At 60.2% G+C, this 23,394-nt stretch overlaps 1 protein-coding gene across 14 annotated transcripts; it reads left to right on the top strand.

The window, feature by feature from the left end:
- Positions 1 to 95: 95 nt before the first annotated feature.
- Positions 96 to 23,269, top strand: PDGFA (platelet derived growth factor subunit A). 14 transcript variants are annotated; one of them, XM_055346659.2, is made up of 7 exons: positions 202 to 393; positions 1,713 to 1,842; positions 3,262 to 3,354; positions 8,336 to 8,440; positions 9,662 to 9,849; positions 19,297 to 19,423; positions 21,960 to 23,269. In XM_055346659.2, exons 1-7 carry the CDS (start codon positions 322 to 324, stop codon positions 21,968 to 21,970), a joined length of 726 nt encoding a protein of 241 aa, XP_055202634.1. In that variant the 5' UTR covers positions 202 to 321; the 3' UTR covers positions 21,971 to 23,269. The 14 variants fall into 14 exon arrangements, with proteins under 14 accessions (XP_055202641.1, XP_030869282.1, XP_030869280.1 ...); XM_031013424.3 differs by having other exon boundaries at positions 3,262 to 3,358; XM_055346667.2 differs by lacking the exon at positions 202 to 393 and adding an exon at positions 501 to 830 and having other exon boundaries at positions 3,262 to 3,358.
- The last annotated feature ends 125 nt before the right edge of the window (positions 23,270 to 23,394 follow it).

Here is a 23,394-nt window from a genome sequence, read left to right as displayed (position 1 = left end):
CCCGCCCTTTCTCGGCGTGGGAGCCGTCTAGCCACGCTCAGACCTCGGCCTCCGCGCGCGTTCCTCCCCCGCATCGCGCTCTGAGCTGCGCCTCGGCCGGAGGTGGCGCTCTGTGCGCCCCACGGATCCCGATGCGGGAGGCTCAGAACCCGGGGGACCCTCACCGGTGGCTCCTTTCCCCTCCATCCCCTCGACTTCCCAGCTCAGGGCGCGGCCCTGCCTTCGGCGCGGGAGTGGGGGACTGGGGGGCGCGGGGTCCCAGGGTGGGGACGAGGCGGGCTGCAGGCCCTTCCCCCGACTGGAGCTCGCTCCCAAGTGGAAATGTGGGTGGAGGGTCCTCATTCAGATGCCCCAGGCTTCGGATCCTGGGCGGGGGCGCGTGGCAGCCGCCAGGTGAGTGCCCCAAACCCGCCCCCCTCCTTCCCCAAAGACTGACTCCCCCTCCTTTTATGGAGAGAGGAAGGCTGGGGCCCTGGATCCGAACCGTGAAGAGCGGCCGGAGCGCCGGGGCGGGGGCGGGGACCGGCTCTCTCGCCCTTTTTGGCGCAGCAGCTCTGGGCGCTGCCCGCTGCCGCCGCTGGGGCCCAAGAGAGGCGAGCCGGCGACGGCGGCGCTTCTGCGGCGGCCTCCTCCCTCCCCACCCGGTGCCGCAGGATTGCAGCTGGCACTGGAGGGTGGGCAAGCTCGAGGGAGGGGCGCGGAGCCCCGGCGCGGAGCCGGGCGCGGGGCTTTGATGGATTTAGCTGCTTGCGCGAGCGCGTGTGTGCTCCCTGCCGCGGCGGCGGCGCCCGGGCCCTGCCGGGTCCGCACGAACCCCGAGCGCTTCCGAGGTGCGGGTCCCAGGCCCGGAATCCGGGGGAGGCGGGGTGGGGGGGCGGGGGCGGGGGAGGGGCGCGGCGGCGGCGCTATAACCCTCTCCCCGCCGCCGGCCGGATCCACACGCGCGCCCTGCGGAGCCCGCCCAACTCCGGCGAGCCGGGCCTGCGCCTACTCCTCCTCCTCCTCTCCCGGCGGCGGCTGCGGCGGAGGCGCCGACTCGGCCTTGCGCCCGCCCTCAGGCCCGCGCGGGCGGCGCAGCGAGGCCCCGGGCGGGTGGTAGCTGCTAGGCGGCTCGGCCGCGGGCGCTGCCCGGCCCCGGCGAGCGGAGGGCGGAGCGCGGCGCCGGAGCCGAGGGCGCGCCGCGGAGGGGGTGCTGGGCCGCGCTGTGCCCGGCCGGGCGGCGGCTGCAAGAGGAGGCCGGAGGCGAGCGCGGGGCCGGCGGTGGGCGCGCAGGGCGGCTCGCAGCTCGCAGCCGGGGCCGGGCCAGGCGTCCAGGCAGGTGATCGGTGTGGCGGCGGCGGCGGCGGCGGCCCCAGACTCCCTCCGGAGTTCTTCTTGGGGCTGATGTCCGCAAATATGCAGAATTACCGGCCGGGTCGCTCCTGAAGCCAGCGCGGGGAGCGAGCGCGGCGGCGGCCAGCACCGGGAACGCACCGAGGAAGAAGCCCAGCCCCCGCCCTCCGCCCCTTCCGTCCCCACCCCCTACCCGGCGGCCCAGGAGGCTCCCCGCGCTGCGGGCGCGCACTCCCTGTTTCTCCTCCTCCTGGCTGGCGCTGCCTGCCTCTCCGCACTCACTGCTCGCGCCGGGCGCGCTCCGCCAGCTCCGTGCTCCCCGCGCCACCCTCCTCCGGGCCGCGCTCCCTGAGGGATGGTACTGAATTTCGCCGCCACAGGAGACCGGCTGGAGCGCCCGCCCCGCGGCCTCGCCTCTCCGCCGAGCAGCCAGCGCCTCGGGACGCGATGAGGACCTTGGCTTGCCTGCTGCTCCTCGGCTGCGGATACCTCGCCCATGTTCTGGCCGAGGTTGGTGCCGCCCCCGCGCCCCGTTCCTGCGCCGGCTCCTCCGGCGCACACCCCCCGCCGGCTGGGGCGCCACGGGCTCTGCAGAGAGCGTTTTGGTTCCTGCCAGGGTGGTCGATGTTTAGATTTTCCCAACTGGGTTCTATTTTCTGCCATGCCTAAGTGTGTGTGGGGAGTTTCCAGCGTGTTGCGTCGCTCGCTCTGCCTCGGGGGGACCGGGGAGCAGCGAGGTGGACGAGTGGGGAGAAACTTCGGGGGGCGCAGTGTCCTCTCCGGGGAAGGGGAGCTGGGGCGCAGCGGGCCCTGCAGCAGCGGGGTGCGGGGAGCGGGGAAGGGGGTGTGTGTGAGCCGGCGGAGCCTGGGGAGGAGAGAAGGGCGGCGGATAAACAGGTAGGGGCGGCTGCTGCGGAAGCCCCTGGCCGGGCAGGGTGGGCAGCGCCAAGCTGCAGCCCTCGGTTCCCAGTCCCCAAGCCCGGCGGGGCTAAGGGCCGGCGCAGTCCCTCCCGCCCGGGCCTGCTTACAGGTGGCTGAGCGAGGCGAGCTGGGGCTGGGCCAGGCGTCCGCACCCTCCCACCGCGGCGTCCCCGCCCCCCCATCCCCATCCCCATCCCCGGGAGCTTTGCTGTGATGAATGACTTTCCACAGCCCCCGTCGTGGGAACTTAGTGCTTCAGGCTCCCCAGCGACCCCCGACTCTCCTTAAAAATCGGGGAGGGGAGTGGGGGAGGCCAGAGGTGAGGGTGGGCTCCGCAGGGCACGGAGAGCTGCGCGAGGTGGAAGTTTAACCCTCGCTTTCCCTGGAGGCTTCTTCTCCCGGCCGCCGGCTGGATTTGGGCGTCTTAGTCGGCGCTAGGGCCGCGGCTGGGCCGGAGCCCGGGGTGGGGCGAGTGTGTGAGTGAGATGTGTGTGCGCGTGTGTGTGTCTGCGCGCGCGTGCGTGTGTTTGTGAGACGGAGAGACCTCTCCACGGGTTCGGCCCGGGATTCCGGGGCGTGAAATTTAAGCCCTGCCTGGATTAAAGTGTTAGGGCTGCCGTGACTCTCGCCGACCCGTGACGCATTTTAACTTGATCTTTCTAGATGTTGATCTCACTATTAAATCAGAAACTCTCGGCCCCCTCGCTGCCCCCCAGACCTTCTGTAACTGACACCCCGGGTGGAGGGGCCGGAGTGCGGGGGCTTTTGTCTGAAAATATAAAGGGGGGGGGCTTTGATTTTGCAAAGGGCGGAACATGGATGGGGGTGGAGAATTTGGGGTCTCTTCCAGCCCCACCCCCGGCTTCTGGTTCCAGGGCCGGGGCGAGGGCTCCGCGGGGGCTGGGGCGGGGTCTCCTCGGGCCCGGGGCGGCGGCGCTCCTGGCGGCCGGGGGCGCGTGCCGGCGGGGTCGGGGCCGCGGGCGCTGACCGTGTGGCCTCTGCTTGCAGGAAGCCGAGATCCCCCGCGAGGTGATCGAGAGGCTGGCCCGCAGTCAGATCCACAGCATCCGGGACCTCCAGCGACTCCTGGAGATAGACTCCGTAGGTAAATCGCGCCCCTTCCCTCCGCGCGCGGGGAGGGCGCGGGCGGGCGGCCTGTGCGCCCCGAGCTGAGGCCGGGCGGGGCGCCGCGCAGGAGCGCACCGAAAGGTCAGAATCCAATCCCCAGCCATAAGCGCCCGGGCGGATGAGTCAGGAGTTTCTCTTCCAGTCTCCACTTTCTCTCCCAGCGGCGGCCGAGGGCTGCTCGCTCGCCCCGGGATTGTTTTCGCCTTTAAGGAAAACGCCGCGTGTGTCACACAAAGTTCAGCCGCGGCCTCCGCCAGGTGTGCGGGCCCCGCGCCTGCCCTCGGGCCGGGGGAGCGGCAGGATCCGGCCCAGACCCTGGGCGCAGAGCCCTGGCCCGTGCGCCGGGCGGGCAGCCCGCGGAGCGAGGCCCCAAGGGCAGGAGCGGCTCCCGGTCCGACGGGAGGGCGGGCGGAGCCGGTCCCCGGGTCAGGGCCCGGCCCCCTGTGTAATCCCTGCGAGCTGGTGCCGCGTTCTTGCCGCAGGGCTGGGCCTCTGTGGCTGCAGAAGCCGGTGTCTTTCTGTTTTCACGACCCAATGAAAAGCCTTGGACGCATCTGCTGCCTGGGGGCTATTTTTGCGGCTCACCCTCGGGCCCTGGGGCCGGGCCGCTAGAGAACACAGCTTGTTTGCAAGCACAGAGTTTTGCTGCGGGTTGGCAAGGGTTAAAGGGGCTTCTCACCCCGGGGGACCCCGGTGGACCACGGGTGGGTGGGAGGGGCGAGGGTGTAGGGTGGCCGCCCGCCCCCTCGGGGCTAGAGAGCCCCTTCCTAGAAGACGAGGCCTCTCTTCCAGGCCTGTGTGGCGCTCTTTTCAAAATGAGCACTCGGCCTGGGAGCTCCAATCTGAGCCTTAACCTGGTTTAAAAAGGGGGTCTGCGATAAACTTGTTAAAAAGAGTAACTGAAGGCAGCAGAATTGGAAGAAGTTACGGGACGTGAAGATTCTTCTCTCCCTGCAAAGGACTCTGAAAAAGGGGGGGCATGGGATTAAGTGAAATCACATGGTCTAGTCATTTGGAAATTTGTACCTAATTATGGTGGTGGAGAGGCCTGAACTATTTTCGTTTCATGCCAAAACCATTTTCTAACAAGGCCGATGGTTTCTGTAGTTTCTTGACCCAGGAAATCCCTGGGCTGATCCTTATCAGGGGCGGAGGGTGGGGGGTGCGGTAGAGTTTCACTCCCACAGCACAGCTGGGCGGGGGGTTTTGACCGGATCCCTCAATGGATAACTCTAGGGAAAAGGATCTGACTCTGGTTTATGGGGGGGAATCCCTTGCCTGAATCTCGCTGGTCCTGGATGGGTTTGGAAAAGTGGGGGGGGGGGGCTGCTTCCTGGGGAAGGTTTCAGGGCTTTTTCTGGGGAGGGTGCTAGCAGAAGGGGAGGCTTGTGGAGAGCTGGGCCTCCTCGTGGGACTGGCTTTGGAAGCTGCAGGGAAATGGGCCATTCACTTTCTGCTGGGACTATTCTTATTCTGGTCTTGGCGCCCCGCCTCCTCCACCCCCACCCATTATCGCCTTTAGCATTGCAGCTTCGTGGGGTATGCTGATGGCATTCCTCACCCGGGGGCTTCTAGGTCGTAGGGTCCAAACAGAAAAAAACAAGGATGCCCCTAAGCTAGTCCTCCTGGCCGGTTTCAAATTCCCTCTGCAGTCCTGTCCCAGGAGCTCTCTCCTCCTGCCCCAGGGAATGCAGAGAGTGGATCTCAGCCCTCCTGTGTCCGTGAGAGATTTTGGGGTCTGAATAGAATTCTCCCAGTGTCTGGGAGGCTTTGTGTGTGAGAATATGGGGGTGGCATCTACCTCCTCTCTTGCCCCTGGTGGGGGACCTTTTGTAACATAGGGGGGCCTCCTTGGTCCTGTCCAGCCCCTCTCCAGGTGTGGCTGAAAACAGAACCAGAGACACCCACAGTCTCTCGCCTGAGGACAGGAGAGGCACCGGCTGCTTCTCCAGCTTGTAGGGGGTGTCTTTTCCTCAACTCCCGTTCTCTGTCGTGGGGAGGGTTGTAAACTGGTTGAGGTCAGTTCTCATTGGGTAAGCGTCCCTCCGGGTCCTGGGCTCCCTTTTCAATCCAGAGGTGCTTCTGGTCTGTTAGGGGCAGGGGACAGTGCAGGGGCTCATGAGGAAGGGGCTGCGTGCTGGGAGAAACCCAACGTAACGATCTTTCCCTCGGAGTCCCTTTATAACCCTTCCAGGCTGATGTTCTTGGCATTAGGTGCCTCTAAGGCCCACGCTGTAGGAAGTAGAAAAGAGGCTTTGAGGAATCCCAGGTGTGCGCCCCAGCTATGCTGACTCCTCCTCCAGGTGGGTGGGGCTTTGTGACTGGCATTTGGCTCCTCCCGGCATGCAGGCTGCGTCCCACTGTACGGTTGGGGAGACTGAGCCAGGCACCGTCTGGGGTCTTGGCCGCTCCTTGGCTGTGGCTGGAGGAGCACGGGTAGTGGGATTCCTCACCATCCTCCCGGAGCCCGAGCGTTTCATTCGGAGGGTGTGCTGGAGTGAAGAGTGAAGGCTTTTCACCTGTGGCTTTTAGATCCAGAGGCCGGCATGTGGTCTTTTAATGACCGGCAGCCGGCGTTTAGGGCCTGTTTGTCCTGTGTGCAGTGGCAGCTGGGGAGCTTTGTTCCCCAAAGTGGTCTGGCCTGGCGCCCGTGGTTCATTGAGCGGCTGATAACGTAAATAGCCCCATCTCGGGCCAGTAATGCCAGACCAGGACTGATGGTTGGGAGATTGTCCCTGTCCTGGAGTTGTCCTTGGGACATCTGTGCCTAAAAGACAAAAGGGAAAGCCTCCCGATTAACTGTTCTGGGAGCAGTTTTAAGGGTGATTCTTGCTGGCCAGGCCACCTGGGCCTGGGCTGCTCAGAGCTGTGTTTGGTGAGCTGTGGGCGGCTGCTGCCATGAGCCACGTCTCAGCCAGTGCAGATTGGAAGGGCGGCTTTGGTGAGCGTGGTCCACTCTCGGCATCTTGAGCTGGGAGCAAAGGGTGGGCTTGGTAGACTGGGAGCTATTCCCTCTCTGTCCCTTGTCTCAAGAAATTCGCCAGCTCAGGCTTTCTGGGGGTCAATGAACTAGCACAGCTGCCGTCTTCTCTGTTTATTAAACCAGGGCTAGAGGGTGGTGGGGCACGGGGACTGTGCTCTGTGGACGCAGACCACATGAGTCTCCTGTGAGCCACTTCTCCTGGTCTTGTTATATTTCTCTGGGCCTCAGTTTTCTCGGATGTGAAGAAGTGATAGCACCCACCGCACACTCAGAAGCTAAGTCATTGGTAAAGCAGCTAATGCAAACGTGTCTATCACAAGGCATCGGAAAATGGGAGCTGGTGTTACTGAATTTTCTCCTACGAGTGGAGGATGGACCCGTTACTCTTTGGTTTGGCCATGGCAAGATGGCTACCACCAGGATGTGACTCATAAGTGTCACTTTTTCATGAAAAGAAATGCTGCTTGTGACAGTTGGTTGATGGGAAATTCTTACTGCATGAGTAGTTCTGTTCTGATCTTATTTTGGGTCTCAAAAAAAATTAGTGTCATTGGAACATTGAGTCATTTTCGGTAAAAAGTTGGGCTCCGGGCGAGCTTCGTCTTTGACACCTTCTGTGAGGTTTGCGGGCTTCATTTTAAATCCGCAGGCTCCTCGGGGGTGCGGAGGAAGCTGAGGTTTCTCTGGTTGGTTTGTGGATAGTCACGGATGCCTCGGTGGGCTGGGGAGAGACACTTTGGGCTGCTAGTCCTGAACCCAGGAGGTGCAGAGCCCATTAGCCGTCTGGGCTGCTGACCGGGACTTCTGGAGCTTCCCAGGAGGGGGCGGGGAGATCTCTGTGCCTCTGGAGCATCCTGGCTGTGAGGCTCACTGTCTCCGCGCCTGTTCACCCTTGGTTATATGGTGGGGGGGGCAGGATGGAGGGAGATGGGAAGAGACCCCCCAGCTGGGACCAGGGGGCCAAGGCAAGGAGGCCCAGAGCCACCTGTGGTGCCCAGGTGCGGGCAGTGTCCATGGGCAGGACAGTGGGTCCTCTCCCTGCTGCGGGATTTGGAGAGACCTGAGACTCCCCCAGCCTGTCTGCCGTAGCCGTCAGCGCCTGTGAAGGGGTGGTGTGTGCGCTGGGTGGGGTGGCGGGGATAGGTTCTCAGTTCTGCTCCCCGGTCAGTGCTGGTCTTGGCTCTGGGCCACTGCCCTACCTGCACCTGGCCACCTGGCTGTAAACACGGCTCGCAGATGCCAGCTTCTCTCAACCCCTCTCCGCAGGCCGCCTCCCTCTGTCAGGCTGCGGGAACTCCTCGGTGTAGCCTCCACGAGGCCACGTGCCCTCCTGACTCTCCTCATGGCCGCTGGCCCTAGAGTAGACTCATTTCAGGAATGAGTGGGGTCTGGCCTGCAGCCCAGTCTGGCGGCTTCCAGTGCCCCTCAGAGGTTAGGCCACTTCTTCCAGGAGTGTTTTAGCGAGGGGGAGGGAGGGAGACGTACAGGCACCTGCAGAAATCTCAGCGGCCTCTGCTTCTCCCTCGCTCCAGCCCCCAGACAGAGGTGGGGCCTGGCTTAGCCCTGTGCCCCTCAGGGAGGTGCACGGAGCTGGGCGGCCTCAGGCCCCTCCTGCCCCGGGGCAGCCCTCACCTGGGCTACCTTGGAGGAGGCACCGTAGGGGAGACCACCTGCAACCTCTTCCCCGAAGGGCCCTGCGCTTCGTCACAGGCCCCTGAATTTGGGGACCTCTGTGCTAATGGGGCGTTTTCTGCGGTTTCCAGTGTTTCATCCCCTGCATCTCTGGAAAGCCTTGGTGGGAATCGAGGTTCTCCTGGGGGGCCCCTGATGGCGGGAGCTGTGAGGGGCTGTGCCGCCAGGTGCCTGTTCCCCAGTGGCTCCCAAAGCTGGTCTGTGGGAAGTGCGGCTGGACAGGCCCAGGGCACAGCGCACGGGCCTGGAGCAGTCACGGTGCTCTCCTTCTGCCTGCAGGGAGTGAGGATTCTTTGGATACCAGCCTGAGAGTTCACGGGGTCCACGCCACTAAGCATGCGCCCGAGAAGCGGCCCCTGCCCATTCGAAGGAAGAGAAGCATCGGTGAGTCCAGGAGGCCGCGATGGGCAGGGCAGGGCCGGGTCGGGGTGAGTCCAGGAGGCTGTGATGGGCAGGGCAGGGCCGGGTGGGGAGGACTGCCCGCTCTCCCAACGTAGTGGCCTCAGGCAAGCCACCCGTTCCCTCCTCCCTAAAATAGGCCTGGCCCTGGTGCCTCTGGCTCTGGCCTCTCCCGAGGCCTCCCTCCTTCGGGGGTGTCTCCTGCCCCAGCCCGCCTGCTCCTCCTGGAGTCCTGGTCTGGGCCAAGAGAGCTTCCAGGAGAGAAGAGCCATCATAAATTCCTTAAGCGCCCTGTCTTGTCGGGGCCTGTCCCCAGGAGCCTTGCTGGAAACGTGGTCGCGCCTAATTTCCAATTCGCAGTGTGGGCATCGTGCTCCTGCGCCGGCTGCTGAACTGGTGGGGACGCGCGTGCTGTGTCCAGCGGCTGCCCCCCGGACGCCCTCACCACACCCGTGTGCCCCGCCTCACTCACACCTGGCTCCAGGGCTCCACCCCCGCGTCCATTTGGGGGATATTTTGTCCCTTCTTACAGGACAGCCCCATGGCCCTCCAGCCCCCTGAGGAGGAACTAGCAGGTTTGGGGAGTTCCGGGGCCAGTCCCTGCTTTCTACCCAAGTCCCGCGTCCTCGGGGGTCCCACCTGATGGGTTTGAGCCCTGGTACTGCTCATGGCTCTGGGGCCCTGAGTAGGTGGACCCCCACTCTCTGAGCTGTGGTTTCGTCCATGAAGATGGATTTTGTATCTTCCACCTTAAAGTGTGATGTGTGGCTGGCTAGTCCCAGCTGATGCAAGCAGGCCCTCCCCAGGTGACATTTGCTGTGGGGGTCTGCATTTTGCACCCTTCAGACCAGTCTCCAAGGCCAGAGCATGCAGCAAGTGCTGTAGGATTCGCTATTAAGGCCCCCTCTGCCCTCCCAGCCACTGGCCGCACCTGGACTAAGTTCCCTTCCCCTCCGAGCCACTGGCCCCACCTGTCCAGGTCCCTCCAGCCTGCAGGCACCGGGCTGGGCTCCTCTGGATGTGTGGTGCTCCTGCCCACCCAGCCCCTGAGCGTCTGCTCCCAGCTCAGCCTCTGCTGCCTGGGGGGAATCCTGGCCTGTGGCTCACCCTGGTTGCCCCCCAGGCCCAGCTGGAGCCGCCTCAGCCCTGGGGTGGGGCCGTGGTCGCGGAGGCCGGTCCCCGCTTACTGTGCCCCCGCCGTTGCAGAGGAAGCTGTCCCCGCTGTCTGCAAGACCAGGACGGTCATTTACGAGATTCCTCGGAGTCAGGTCGACCCCACATCCGCCAACTTCCTGATCTGGCCCCCGTGTGTGGAGGTGAAACGCTGCACTGGCTGCTGCAACACGAGCAGTGTCAAGTGCCAGCCCTCCCGCGTCCACCACCGCAGCGTCAAGGTGAGCCCTGCCCCTCCCCTCCCCTCCCCTCCCCTCCTCTCCCCTCCCCACCTGAGCCCGGGGCCGCCCCTACCTAGCAGCCAGGGTCCCTCCCGCATCCACCACCACAGCGTCAAGGTGAGCCCTGCCCCTCCCCTCCCCTCCCCACCTCTCCCATCCCCACCCGAGCCCGGGGCCGCCCCTACCAAGCAGCCAGGGTCCCTCCCGCATCCACCACCGCAGCATCCAGGTGAGCCGTGCCCCACGCAGGCCCGAGGGTCGCCCCTACCGGGTTGCCAGGGTCCCTCCTGGGAGGCCTCAAGGTGCCCCTGGCGTGGCTGGTGGGGGTGCACAGCTGCGCTTCCATCTCCCTGGCAGGTACACTGAGGCCCAGGGAGGAGAAGGAGCACCTGGGGGTGCGGGAAAGGCAGGGCCGGCCGGGGCTTCTGCTCTGCTGCTCTGGCGATGAGCCTGGCCTCCTTGCCACGCTCTAGACCACAGTGCAGGGGCCGTTTTGGGCCTTGCAAGGTGTCGAGCTGCTTAGCCGGAAGCTGTCTGGCGTCCCCGGGCCCCGGAGGGTCCTGTGCGGGCTCTTCAGTGGGGGCCGAGGTGCATGGCAGGAGGAGTAGGGGGTGGATATTCAGAGCCTGCATTGCCTCTTGAAGCGCCTGACCTTTGGAGGGCCCCCCCACCGGCTTCCCCCCTAAAGCAGCCCAGGAGAAGGAGGAGGAGTGCTTGGGGTGGGCTTGAGGCCAGACAGCAGACTTCCCTCTGTAGAATCCCAGGGTGAGCCCCTCTTTCTTTAAGTTGGGGGTGGTGCCTGCCTTCTTCAGGCTGCTTTAGCAGAATTCCATCCACTAGGAGCTGATTAGCAACAAATATATTTCTCAAAGTTCTGGAGGCTGGAAGTCCAAGATCAGGGCGCCGGCAGACTGTGTCTCCGCTGGAGCCGTGTTTTCTGGGTTCATAGATGACGCCTTCTCGCTCTGCCGTCAGTGTGAGGGGCGGGGGATGAACATGCTCCCTAGGCTGCTTTCGAAGGGCACTAATTCCATTCATGAAGCCTCTACCCTAGAAACTAATCGGGCCAGGCGAGGCGGCTCACACCTGCAGTCCCAGCCACCGTGGAAGGCTGAGGCTGGAGGATCGCTGAGCCTAGGAGCTCAAGACCAGCCTGGGTAACATGGCAGGACCCCGTCTCCACAAAAAATACAAAAATTAGCCGGGCGTGGTGGCACGTGCCTGTTGTCCCAGCTACTCTGGAGGCTGAGGTGGGAGGATCCCTTGAGTCGGGAGGTTGAGGCTGCAGTGAGCTGTGATGGCATCACTGCATTCCAGCCTGGACAATAGAGCAAGACTCCGTCTCTAAGAAAAAAAAGAAAAAAGGACTTAATGGCTACCTTAAGACACCCCACTTCCTAACGCCATCCCCTTGATCTGGGATTTCAGCGTAAGAATCCTGGGGGCGCTGGCGTTCCTGCCACAGCAGGGCCTTCCTCCCTGGGGTTGCCCTGGGGGAGGAACGGCACCTGGGTGAACTTGCTGAAGGTCTTCTTGCGTTGCTGAGGCCCTGGGGCCAGGGCTGCATGGCTGGGCCCCTTCTCCCTGCTTTCAGGGAAGTGTGCCCAGAGACCTGCAGGATGCAGCGCCCTGGGTGGGCTGGCTTTGGCCTGTGTTTGCGCCTCTCTGGCCTCATTTTCCTCACCTGTGCAATGGGTCTGAGGCAGGGCCTGGCCCTTCTGAGAGAGCCGAGGCTGCTGCCATCTTGTTTGCAAGGGAGGTTTCCTGCCTGTTGGGGCATCAGTCTCCCGTTTTCGGGATGGGGTTGCAGGGTGAGTGTCTAAGGTATCTTGTAGCTTCTGTGAGGCCTGGCTGGGGCTGGCACTTCCCTGGGGCTCCCGTATGTGAGGGATGGGCTCTCTTAGGGCTCTTCTCCCTGGAAACTGGCTTCAGTTGTGTTAAAGTGCTGTTGATGCTCGCACCTGACCTGCAGGACCCATGAGTTTGAGCAGTGGGCGCAGGCGGGTGCGGCCCCTAGTCCAGGAGGCTGTTGCTTTGACTCAGAGCCTCCTGGCTTGGCCTCAGCTGAGGACTTTTTTTTTTTTTTTTGAGACAGCATCTTGCTCTGTTGCCCAGGCTGGAGTGTGGTGGTGCGATCGTGGTTTGCTGCAGCCTCGGACTCCCAGGCTGAAGCTATCCTCCCACCTAAGCCTCCTGAATGCTACAGGTGCATGCCACCATGCCTGGCTAATTTTTAAATTCTTTGCAGAGTCGGGGATCTCGCTGTGTTGCCCAGCCTGCTCTGGACCCCCTGGGCTCAAGTCAGCTGAGGATTTGGTGACAGCTGAGCCTGCTTTTCCTGGAATATGGGGTCACTGAAATGATGTTTGAGGATTTGAGTTTTGGGGCTACATTAGTAACCATTCTTTAACTTTAGAAAAGAACTATTTCACACCCCCACCCCCAACTGTTGTGACTCCTAGGCCCCGGAGGGAGATGGGGCGGGGGGAGAAGGTTCTCCCCCCCCGGAAGGACTTTGCAGCCAGCCGGGTCGTTTCCTCGTCACACGACCGGGCACTTTAGACCCATAGCTGGGACTTATCTTGGCCTCTGGGGACTTGGTCCTCTGAGGTGCTGGGTATTGAGTAAGCAGATTCCACATCTTACTACCCGGGATCTCCAAGGCCACTCACTCCCCTTTTGAAGCCCCAAGATTTTTCCAGGGCCCTGCGAGTGCTTGTCTGCGGCACTCTTCTGTCCTCAGGATATTTACCGCCGGGGGTCAGGGAAGGAGGGGAGGGGAGGGGAGGGCCTAACTCGGGCCTCCAGGTCCAGGTGTGGCTAGGTCCCCCTGGCATGAGCCCAGCACCATCCCCTCTGTCCTGTGTGCCTCCCTGGGGCGCAGTTTCTGCCTTTCTGTGGGCCTCGGCATCCTCCCTGGTTATATTTTGGAGGCCCTTGTGAGCTCTGAGTCCGGGATGCCTGTGGTCTTGTTCTGATTAGAGATTCTCATGTCAGTTCTGGGTGCTGGGGGAGGCTTGGAGGTACGGGGAGAGGCGCTCAGCCTTGGGCAGCCCCTGCCCTTCCCACCCTGGCCTGTCATGGGGTGAGGATAGGAGGGCTTGGCCCTACAGGGCAGTGTTCTCTCCCTCCCCCGGCCCCCTGAGGAGGTTGGGTGGGGTCTAGAGGCTTCCAGCACCCTCTGGCCAGTGCAGTGTTGGGGGTGAGGGCCAGTTCCCCGCCGGGAGTGGCCCCTGCTTTGCTCTGTGCAGTGGTGGAGCCAGGACCAGGGCTCTGCCTCTGGGTCTCATCTGCCGGGACAGGGTCCTGGTCAGCCCAAGGGGGGACAGGGTGTCCTAAGGCCTCAGGGCTGTGTCCTGCAGCAGAGCCGGGTGGCCCAGTTCCCACCTCCGCAGACCCAGGCCCCCCTTATGTTCCCGCTTCTGGGAGGCGTCTTCTCCCTGCCCACCCATCCGAGGGTTGGAGGAAAACATCCGGCTTTGGACACAGGGGGCTTTGGCTGAGGGGACAAAGGTCAGAGGGAACAGGAGGCCCATTGTGGAGGCTGAGCCAAGAGGCCGGTCCTGCCGCTGCGGATGGAGGCGGCTGTCAGCCTGGCGAGGAGATGGGCCCCAGAGCCTCAGACTCTGTGCCTGTGAGGGGGCATGGATGGGGTCAGCTGAGGTCAACGGGGTTGGGGCTGGCCGGGAGGGGCCCCCAAAGCCTGTCCACCCAGGATGGGCATGGCACCCCCCATTTCCAGTTTTTATGCCTTTCCGGTCTACATTCAGAGGTCTCTTGTTAGAAGATGGTAGTGAAGCTAGGAGTGGTCACTGCCCGGCACAGACCCTGCTGGGATCACCAGGGTGTGACTGACCGGCAGCCCTGGGGGAGTGACTGGCCGGGGTCCCTAGCTGGATGGGTGTTTCCTTGCACTCTGCCTGGCACAGTTAGCTCTTGGTGCCTGGACGCCCGACTCTCCCCCAGACCCAAGCCTCGGGGGTAGGACAGGAGTGTGGGCCTGAAGGTGGACCATGGGGATGAGATGCCAGCCCGAGGACTGCAGGGGTCTAGCCTGGATGGAGCTGGCTCTGAGCCCACCTTGCTGGGCTGGAGGCTTCCAGAAGGTGTGTGCTCACCTGGTGCTCGGGATGGGCCTCTGCTCCCTGGAACAGAGTGGCTGGGGTGTTACGGGTGAGAAGCTCCCAGCCACAACTCTGTCCACTCTCTGGGGTCTGGTGCAGGAGTCTCTAGGTGGGCGGAGTGGGGGTCCTCTTGAGCCATGCTGGGCAGGGGCCTCTTACACGAGCTTGAGGTCTGGGCATTGCTTCCATTCTTAATGGATATGGGGGCAGTGCTGAAGGAGGCAGGATCTTTTTTTTTTTTCTTTGTTATAAAGACAGGGTCTTGCTTTGTTGGCCAGGCTGGTGTCAAATTCCTGGGATCACAGGTATGAACCTCCTCCACGCCCGACTTGAGGGATTTTTTTTTTTTTTTTTTTGAGACGGAGTCTCACTCTGTTGCCCAGGCTGGAGTGCAGTGGCCCGATCTCAGCTCACTGCAACCTCCACCTCCCGGGTTCAGGCAATTCTTCTGCCTTAGCCTCTCGAGTAGCTGGGATTACAGGCACTCACCACCACGCCTGGCTATTTTTTGTATTTTTTAGTAGAGATGGGGTTTCGCCATATTGGTCAGGCCGGTCTTGAACTCCTGACCTCAGGTGATCTGCCCACCTCGACCTCCCAAAGTGCTGGGATTACAGGCGTGAGCCACCGCACCCAGCTGGGGTCCTCATGACCCAAGTCAGCATCTGGATTGAGTGACATTCCAAGTCTCTGTCGAGAGACACCCAGGTTGGGCTGTGGGGCGGTGGGGCCAGGGCTCTGGAGTCTAGGCTTTCTTTCCGTGAAAGAGGTGAGAAGGAGTGCAGGCTAGGGATGGAGATTCAGCGCTGTGTAACTCTGGGCAAGGGGCTTCCCTTGTCTGTGCTGTGTGTTCTCATCTCTAGAATGGACCACGATGGTGTCCTCACAGGGTAGCTGTGAGGGTTACAGTGACGGGCACGTGCGGTCCAGTCAGGTGTCTTTCATGGCCAATACTCTCTCTTGGAGCCTTGAAAGGGTCAGGCTGTAACCTGGAGTTGGGGTGGGGTCCCCCGCAGGGAGTGGCTGTCCCAAGCCCTCCTCAGGGAATCTCTGCAGCCTCTGGGCTTTGTAGCAGTAGGGACTCGGCATCCCAGGTCTAGAGGGGTGACGGCATCCCTGGGTTTTGTAGTCTTGGGTGAGTTCGCACCGGGAGTGTTGAGGTGGGGCGGCTTACGACGCAGATGAACTCAGCCGTGGGGAATCGGAATGTCTGGTGTGATAAGGTGCAGCCCACATCTCTGGGACGGAAAAAGGGGAGGGACATGGGGACCACCCCATCACTTGGGCTTCGGCTTGGGGCCTGGGGGCCGGGGTACCCCCCGTGGGGGTCCTGAGGACATTGTAGTCTCTGTTCTTTGGACTTGGCCTTCTTTTATGGAGGAGGTTTTTGTGAGAATCCAATATTCATTTTGTGTTCTTGGGAGAAAAATGTAGCTATTTCCTGGCCAGACAGAGGTGGCGGAATGGCCCGGAATCCTGGCATACTCAGAAACAGGTGCAATCATCGCTGTTTGTTTTTGTTTGATAAAAACGGGCTTGTCTGAGGAGGCAGTGGGTTCCCAGATGAGCGGCCGTGCCATGTGCCTTTTGCACGGTGCCCAGAGGGGTGGCATTTCTGTTGTGTCCTGGGAGCCCACGCGCCTGCGGCGGCCGGCCATCTCGAGTGGTTGAGAGCGAGCCTGCCCCTCGCCTGGGCGTCTGGTGTCTGGCCAGACGGGCCTGCGGTCTCTGCCGAGCCGGGCCCTGGTATCTGCCCTGCCGAGGGAACTAGGTGAGGCTGCTTGTTGACCAAAGAGGCTGTGCCATCCGGAGGGTCAGGGCCGGGAGCACAACAGGGCGCCCTGCCCGAGCCCATCCCCACGAACCCAGATTTCAGAGCCCACCTGCCCCATGCCTCACTTGGCCACCCCTGCAGAGGCTGGGGGTGGGTGGGAGCAGCACAGTATGGGTGCTTCGAGCCTCGGAGATGGCAGGGTGTGAGGCTGGTGCTGTTTCTCCTGCCGGGACCTGTGTCCAGGGCCTCCAGGGGAGGGGAGGAAGGAACTCGGCCCCTGCTGAGGCAGGAGGGGGCTGGGCCTGGTTTTGCGCACTGGGATCCCTAGTTACTTACTACCTGGGCAGTTCTTGACTCAGGGAGGGCTGAGGACATGCTTGGAGGGCTGGGGGTGGCTGAGGTCCCAGGTGGCCCTGCTGCTCCTCTTGGGGCTTTGCTGCAGTTCATCCTCGGGCCGGGCCTCTCCCACCCCAGGCCCTCAACAGGAGGGTGGCTCTAGACCCACTCTCTGCCTGTGGCGGGTGGGGGGTGGTACTGTGCTGAGCTTGGGGACCAGGGTCAGGTTGGTTTTGGGGCTCTGGATTAGAATCCACGCCAGTGGCAGCCCACTCTTGAAGGCTGGCTTTGTCCTCGTTTCTGGGGCCTTCTGCATGTGCAGCCTCATTTATTCCTCAACTCCTGGGTGGGTGTGATTGGTCTCCGTTTTACAGATGGGAGGTGGAAGTGTGTGCACGGCCTGCAGAGGCCTCTCTCTGGAGGATTCTGTCCTGGGGAAAGGGGCAGATTGCCGCGGGAGTGTGGGGGCTGATCTGAGGCCTCCTGAGTGGAACGGAGCCCCATGTAGGAAGCGGCAGTGTCCTGGCCGCTTTCTCTCACGCTTTGTGACGTAGCGAAACCTCCCAGGCCAGGTCCAGTTTCTGAGCTGGCTCCTGACCCCAGGCGCCCCACGCCCTGCACCTGTTGAGCTCATACTTGGCTGTCTGCTCACGCCCCAGGCAGCCCAGACCACTTCACACGCCTGCAGGCACCCTTTGCACTGTGGGTTAACCATTAACTCAGCCTCGGACAAGCCTGGTCCCCAGCGCCTTAGGGACCGGCTTACCTTCGGAGCCTGCCTGGTCCCAGGGTGCAGAGCTGACCTTCTCCCTGGGGGCCCTGCTGATGCCCAGTCTCCAGAGTCTGGAGTCCCCCCTTCCCCCGAAGAAGGTTGGGAAACATTCCCCTCCTCCCTCCTTCGCCCTCCTGACTGCCTGGGAGGCAGGGCCACTGGGCTGGGGGCATCTGGTCTTGGGCTGAGGTCTCCTCATTCACCCAGCAGCGTGCATTCCCCCACGCCCCTGTGCTCAGGGGGTGACCCGGCTTCTGTTTCCTTTCTAGCCTCAGTTTCCCCATGAACCGTGAGGGGTGACGTGGGTGATCCGTAGTGGCTGTTCTTGCATTTAGACCCTGCATGCGGCAGGGCTGGTTCCGTGGGCGCAGATGGAGCGCCTGCTGGGTGCTCAGCTCCCCAGGGCCTGGGAGGGCAGGAAGGTGGTGGCTATTCCCTGGCGTGTGCTCCAGGGGGCAGGTGGGACAGCCTAGCAGTTAGGGACAGGCTTAGTTAGGGCTTGCCTGTGCCTCAGTTTGTTCTGTAAATGGAGGTGCCAGTCTTGCCTCCTTATAGCATGGTTGGGAGGATGAAATGAGTGCTGGGGTTTCGGCTGGGAGGGCCAATACTCTACTCACGCAGTCCCTGGCTGCATATTAGGGGTCTGTTGATGCCAGGCGTGTGCGTGCTTGCACTCTGTGTGTAGTAAGATTCCCACGATGGGGCCCCTGTGTACATTATGCATGCATGACTGTGGGGGGGTGGAGTTGCCTCCCCATGACAGGGTATGTGTGTGCATTATACGCGTGTGTGTGGGGTGGAGTTGTGTTCCCATGACAGGGCCTATATGTGCATTATGCGTGTGTGTGTGTGTGTGTGTGTGTGTGTGTGTGTGTGTGTGATTTCTTGCCTCTCTTATTGAATGCCCGAAGCTCCGCTCTCTGGCCTGGACTGTGCCATTGTCTGCCTGCAGCTCCGCGGGGAAGGGGCTGTGGAGGCAGGACCCCCATGTTGTGGTTCTGTGCCTGGAGAATTGAGGGCAGGCGTGGCTCGCAGACAGGCAGAGTCCAGTCCGGAGAGGGGAACCCAGCTGAGGTCTGGTTCGCTTTTGAGCTGCCTGTGCCTGACAGCCACGGCCTGCTGGCCTGTGCTCCTCCTGGATCATCTTGTGTAGCCTCGGTGATGGCCCAGGGTCCCTGGCCCTGGTTTCCGAGGTCAGGCCTCTCCGAGCCCAAGGAGAGCCTCGGACCTGGGGGAGCCATGAGGGAACCCTGGGTATGGGTCTGCTGGCCCTGCTGCCTGGGGGCCGGCGGCGAGGTGGGGCCCTCATCAGGCCAGCAGCTGGGATTATCATCTGGACGCTCAAGTCCACAACAACCTTGGGCTAGGATACAGCCACGAACCCCCCATTCCTAGGCCATGGCTTTAAATTTTTTTTAATATTAATAATAGAGACAGGGTCTTGGTGTATTGCCCAGGCTGGAGTGCAGTGGTGTGATAACAGCTCACTGCAGCCTCAAACTCCTGGGCTCAAGCGATCCTCCTACCTCAGCCTCCCAAGTAGGCTGGGACTGCAGGTGCCACCATGGCTGGCTAATTTTTAAATTGTTTTTAGAGGCAGGGTCTTACTATGTTGCCCAGGCTGGTCTTGAACCCCTGGAGTTAAGTGATCCTCCCGCCTTGAACCCCTGGAGTTAAGTGATCCTCCCATCTTGGCCTTCCAAAGTGCTGGGATTACAGGCGTGAGCCACCATGCTCAGCCTGGCTTTTAAAATGTATTTAAAAACAACGTGATCATTTGAAAACATTTCCCAGCTGCACATCCACACACAAGCAAACACTTTCCCTGGCCACCAGCACCCCAGAACTCCCAAACTCCCACACCTTAGCAGTGTGCATCCTTCAGCCCCCCCAGGCACACGTGAACCTTTGGGTTTATTTTAAACAAAAATAGGATGAATCTACTAAATACCATGCTCCAACACCAGGCGTGGTGGCTCTCACTTGAAGTTCCAGCACTTTGGGAGGCTGAGGCAGGAGGATCACTTGAGTCCAGGAGTTCAACATCAACCTCGGCAACATAGCGAGATCTCATCTCTTCCACAAAAAAAAAATATTTTAAATCAGCTGGGTATGGTGGCCTGTGCTTACAGGTGGGAGGCTGAGGTGGAAGGATCACTTGAGCCCAAGAGCTTGAGGCTGCAGAGGCTATGATTGGCCTAGGTGACAGGGTGAGACCCTACTCAGAAAAAACTAAAACACACACACACAAAACTGCACTGCAGCTTGTAGGTTTTTCACCTGGTACTCCTACACTCCCCACCACAAGGTAGTGTTTCTGGGAGGAGGTCAGGGGTCAGGCTGCTGTCTCCTCCCTCTCAGCCTGTCCCCGGCTCCCAGCACGTCGTGATGTCCGAAGCTCCATGCAGGCATTCATGGCTGGGCTCTGTTCTCTCTGGCAGGTGGCCAAGGTGGAATACGTCAGGAAGAAGCCAAAATTAAAAGAAGTCCAGGTGAGGTTAGAGGAGCATTTGGAGTGCGCCTGCGCGACCACCAGCCTGAATCCGGATTATCGGGAAGAGGACACGGGTGAGTGGCTGCCTTCATCGGCATCGGTGTTGGAGAACAGGTCTTCAGAGCCTTGCTTTTGGGGTGTTAGGTGGCCCCCTTGAGCGCAACGCTTACTGCTGTGTGCATCTGGGCTGCTGTTGAAGGATTCGTTGCCCTGCTCCCGGGCCAGATGCCTGCGGGGGAGACGGATCCCGCACCTGCAGGTGTCCGGTGGGGAGGGTGGCCCAAGCTGCGGCACTGGCAGGAGAGGAGGTTCAGGTCTCACTGAGAGGGGCTGGGAGTGCATAAGACACCCAGCTCATTAGTGGGCTGCGGGGCTGAGCTGAGAAGAATCTGCAGAAGGGCCTCCTGCCAGGGTGGGCGGGAGGAGCAGGTTCGAGGACTGCAGTTGCCCTGGCTGGCTGGGGTCTCTCCTTCACCCCGCCACGCGGACTCCACCCAGGAGCAGAATGGCTTCTGTGCTCTGCTATGGCTGGGCCCTGGGAGCACGAGGGGACTCAGAAGTTCCTCTGTGCCAGGGTGCTGGCCTTCTCTTCTGGAAAGATAAACAAATGCCGTAGGTATTTGTTGCTTCAGTTCTTCACCCCGACGGCCATCCCTCGGCCCACTCACCGCCCTGCCCTTTTGTTAACAGGAAGGCCTAGGGAGTCAGGTAAAAAACGGAAAAGAAAAAGGTTAAAACCCACCTAAAGCAGCCAACCAGGTAGGACCTGTCTGCCGGACACACTGAGTCCTGCAGGGCGGGGAGGTGCAACTGACTGATCACACCAGCAAATCACGCTTCCTGTCTCGCCGGGTGCGGCGGGGATGTGGCCCTGATTGGCCTTGATGGTGTCTGCTGGGCTTGGGTCTCCTTGCTCCCCGTCCGCTCCTGCCTCGCAGAACGCCCTGGCCAGTGGCTCACTCCCGCTTGGGAGCCTGCCTCCAGCTTTGTCCTTCTCTTTGTCGTTGATTGGGGATGCAGGAGCATTGCACATGAATGGAACAGGTTGGGCGACCTGAGCAGCGGTGGGGCAGCTCTGAGCGCCTGGCCACTCTGGGATCACCCACCCCATTTGACAGATGAAAAAACTGAGGCTTAACTGAGATTACAGATAAGGACTGTTGGAGGCTGAATATATCCGGAAATCCTTTATAAACGTGCAGGGCTGTTGGCTACTGTGTTGGAAATTGCATTTGGCTGCTAGTAACACCAGACAGCACAGGGATTGAGATAAGGTCGAGCTTCATGACTTTCATCTAAGGGTGGGATTGCAGAGCAGGGAGGGTAGTCTCGAGGTATCATCAGGGTCCCCCTTCTGTCTGGCTAGTGGCATCCATCTGCAGTTGCCTCATGGCCCAAGGTGGCTGCTAAAGCTCCAGAAACCACATCTGTGCTCCAGGCTGGAAGAAGGAGTGAGGCGGGGGAAAGGGCAAAATAACACCCTTAGAGAGCTATCCTGGAAATCCCACCCAGTGACTTTTGTGTTTTTCTCAGCTGCCATCCCTCCACTGCAAGGGAGCTTGGGAAATGTCTCCTAGCAAGACATGTCGCTTCCCAGATGGAGGTGGGACCTGAGCAGCCGCCATCATCACGGAGGAGGCAGTTTCAAGCCTTCCTGGTCCTTGGCATTGGCCCGTCTGGCTTGGAAAAGTTGGAGCCCTGTCTGGCCTGGTTCCTCCTCCTGGCACGTGGGACTCCATGGCGGCCAAAACAAATAGTTTCTTTAGAAGAGAGGAGGATCTCAGAGATAGGGTGTCGGAGAACCCTGGCTCCTGTTTGCAATGTGGGACTTGGGCCTGCGCGTGAGGTCCATTCATGAGGAGCCTCTTGGGAGGAAATTGTCCACTTGGGCAGGTCTTTGAAGCAGTCCAGGACTGTTGGTCAGCCTTGGCTTTGTTTGCTGAAAGTGTGGCGTGGTGGGTGCTTTTGTGCCTGCCTGTGGGTCCCATTTCTACAGAGCGTTAGGCTCTGGCCTCCATGGGCCTGCTGGTGACAGACCCCATGGTGAGAGGCTGGCACTCCTGTTGTCCCATGCCTGGCTGGTACTCGTGTTCAGCCTATAGGCAGCCCACGTGTTGGAGTGTGCGATGGAGAGGCCACATGGGATGCGGAAGAATTGTTCTTAAACGATCAGCATAGGTCTGCCTAGGTGCAGACTCTTCTGTCTGGCTGGTGGCCTCCATCCTCAGGGTTGTCTCATGGCCCAAGGTGGCTGCCAGAGCTCCAGAAATCACATCTAAGCCCTAGGCTGGAAGAAAGGAAGGCAGGGAGAAGGGCAAATGAACCATTCTTGGCCTCAGTTTCCCCCATCTGTACAATGGGAGAATGGGGCTTGGTCTCTAGACATGTTCTGTGAGATGCTGTGAGCCTAATCCCAATTCCTGTCAGGGTACTGCAACGTGGCCAATGTGGCAAATGTGATTCTGGAAATTTCATGAAAACTTGAAATCCCTGTGTGCCCCTGATTGGGTTAAATGTTTTCACCCTGTTTTCCTCTTATGCAGCGATGTGTGTGCTGGGTGGTTCACTTGGTCGGTGGTCTCAGTGTCTGTCTTTCCCTTCTCCCTGCAGATGTGAGGTGAGGATGAGCCGCAGCCCTTTCCTGGGACATGGATGTACATGGCGTGTTACATTCCTGAACCTACTATGTACGGTGCTTTATTGCCATTGTGCGGTCTTTGTTCTCCTCCGTGAAAAACTGTGTCCGAGAACACTCGGGAGAACAAAGAGACAGTGCACATTTGTTTAATGTGACATCAAAGCGAGTATTGTAGCACTCGGTGAAGCAGTAAGAAGCTTCCTTGTCAAAAAGAGAGAGAGAGAGAGAGAGAAAACAAAACCACAAATGACAAAAACAAAACGGACTCACAAAAATATCTAAACTCGATGAGATGGAGGGTCGCCCCGTGGGATGGAAGTGCAGAGGTCTCAGCAGACTGGATTTCTGTCCGGGTGGTCACAGGTGCTTTTTTGCCGAGGATGCAGAGCCTGCTTTGGGAACGACTCCAGAGGGGTGCCGGTGGGCTCTGCAGGGGCCCGCAGGAAGCAGGAATGTCTTGGAAACCGCCACGCGAACTTTAGAAACCACACCTCCTCGCTGTAGTATTTAAGCCCATACAGAAACCTTCCTGAGAGCCTTAAGTGGTTTTTTTTTGTTTTTTTGTTTTTGTTTTTGTTTTGTTTTGTTTTGTTTTTTTACACCATAAAGTGATTATTAAGCTTTCCTTTTTACTCTTTGGCTAGCTTTTTTTTTTTTTTTTTTTTTTTTTTAATTATCTCTTGGATGACATTTACACCGATAACACACAGGCTGCTGTAACTGTCAGGACAGTGCGACGGTATTTTTCCTAGCAAGATGCAAACTAATGAGATGTATTAAAATAAACATGGTATACCTACCTATGCATCATTTCCTAAATGTTTCTGGCTTTGTGTTTCCCCCTTACCCTGCTTTATTTGTTAATTTAAGCCATTTTGAAAGAACTATGCGTCAACCAATCGTATGCCGTCCCTGCGGCACCTGCCCCAGAGCCCGTTTGTGGCTGAGTGACACCTTGTTCCCCGCAGTGCACACCTAGAATGCTGTGTTCCCACACGGCACGTGAGACGCATTGCCGCTTCTGTCTGTGTTGTTGGTGTGCCCTGGTGCCGTGGTGGCGGTCACTCCCTCTGCTGCCAGTGTTTGGACAGAACCCAAATTCTTTATTTTTGGTAAGATATTGTGCTTTACGTGTATTAACAGAAATGTGTGTGTGTGGTTTGTTTTTTTGTAAAGGTGAAGTTTGTATGTTTACCTAATATTACCTGTTTTGTATACCTGAGAGCCTGCTATGTTCTTTTTTTGTTGATCCAAAATTAAAAAAAAAATACCACCAACAAAACCCGTGGACGTGAGAAGCGTTTTGTGGTACATTTTTCTAGCACTGAGTCTAGACCCTGGTTGCCAGGTCATGCGGTGCTCTGTTGGGTGGAAACGGAGGTCAGAGCTTTCTGGGTGGGGTCCCTG

This window comes from Gorilla gorilla, chromosome 6 (genome assembly GCF_029281585.2).
Source record: "Gorilla gorilla gorilla isolate KB3781 chromosome 6, NHGRI_mGorGor1-v2.1_pri, whole genome shotgun sequence".
NCBI classification, from domain to species: domain Eukaryota; kingdom Metazoa; phylum Chordata; class Mammalia; order Primates; family Hominidae; genus Gorilla; species Gorilla gorilla.
This window is presented reverse-complemented; position numbering and strand designations above follow the sequence as displayed.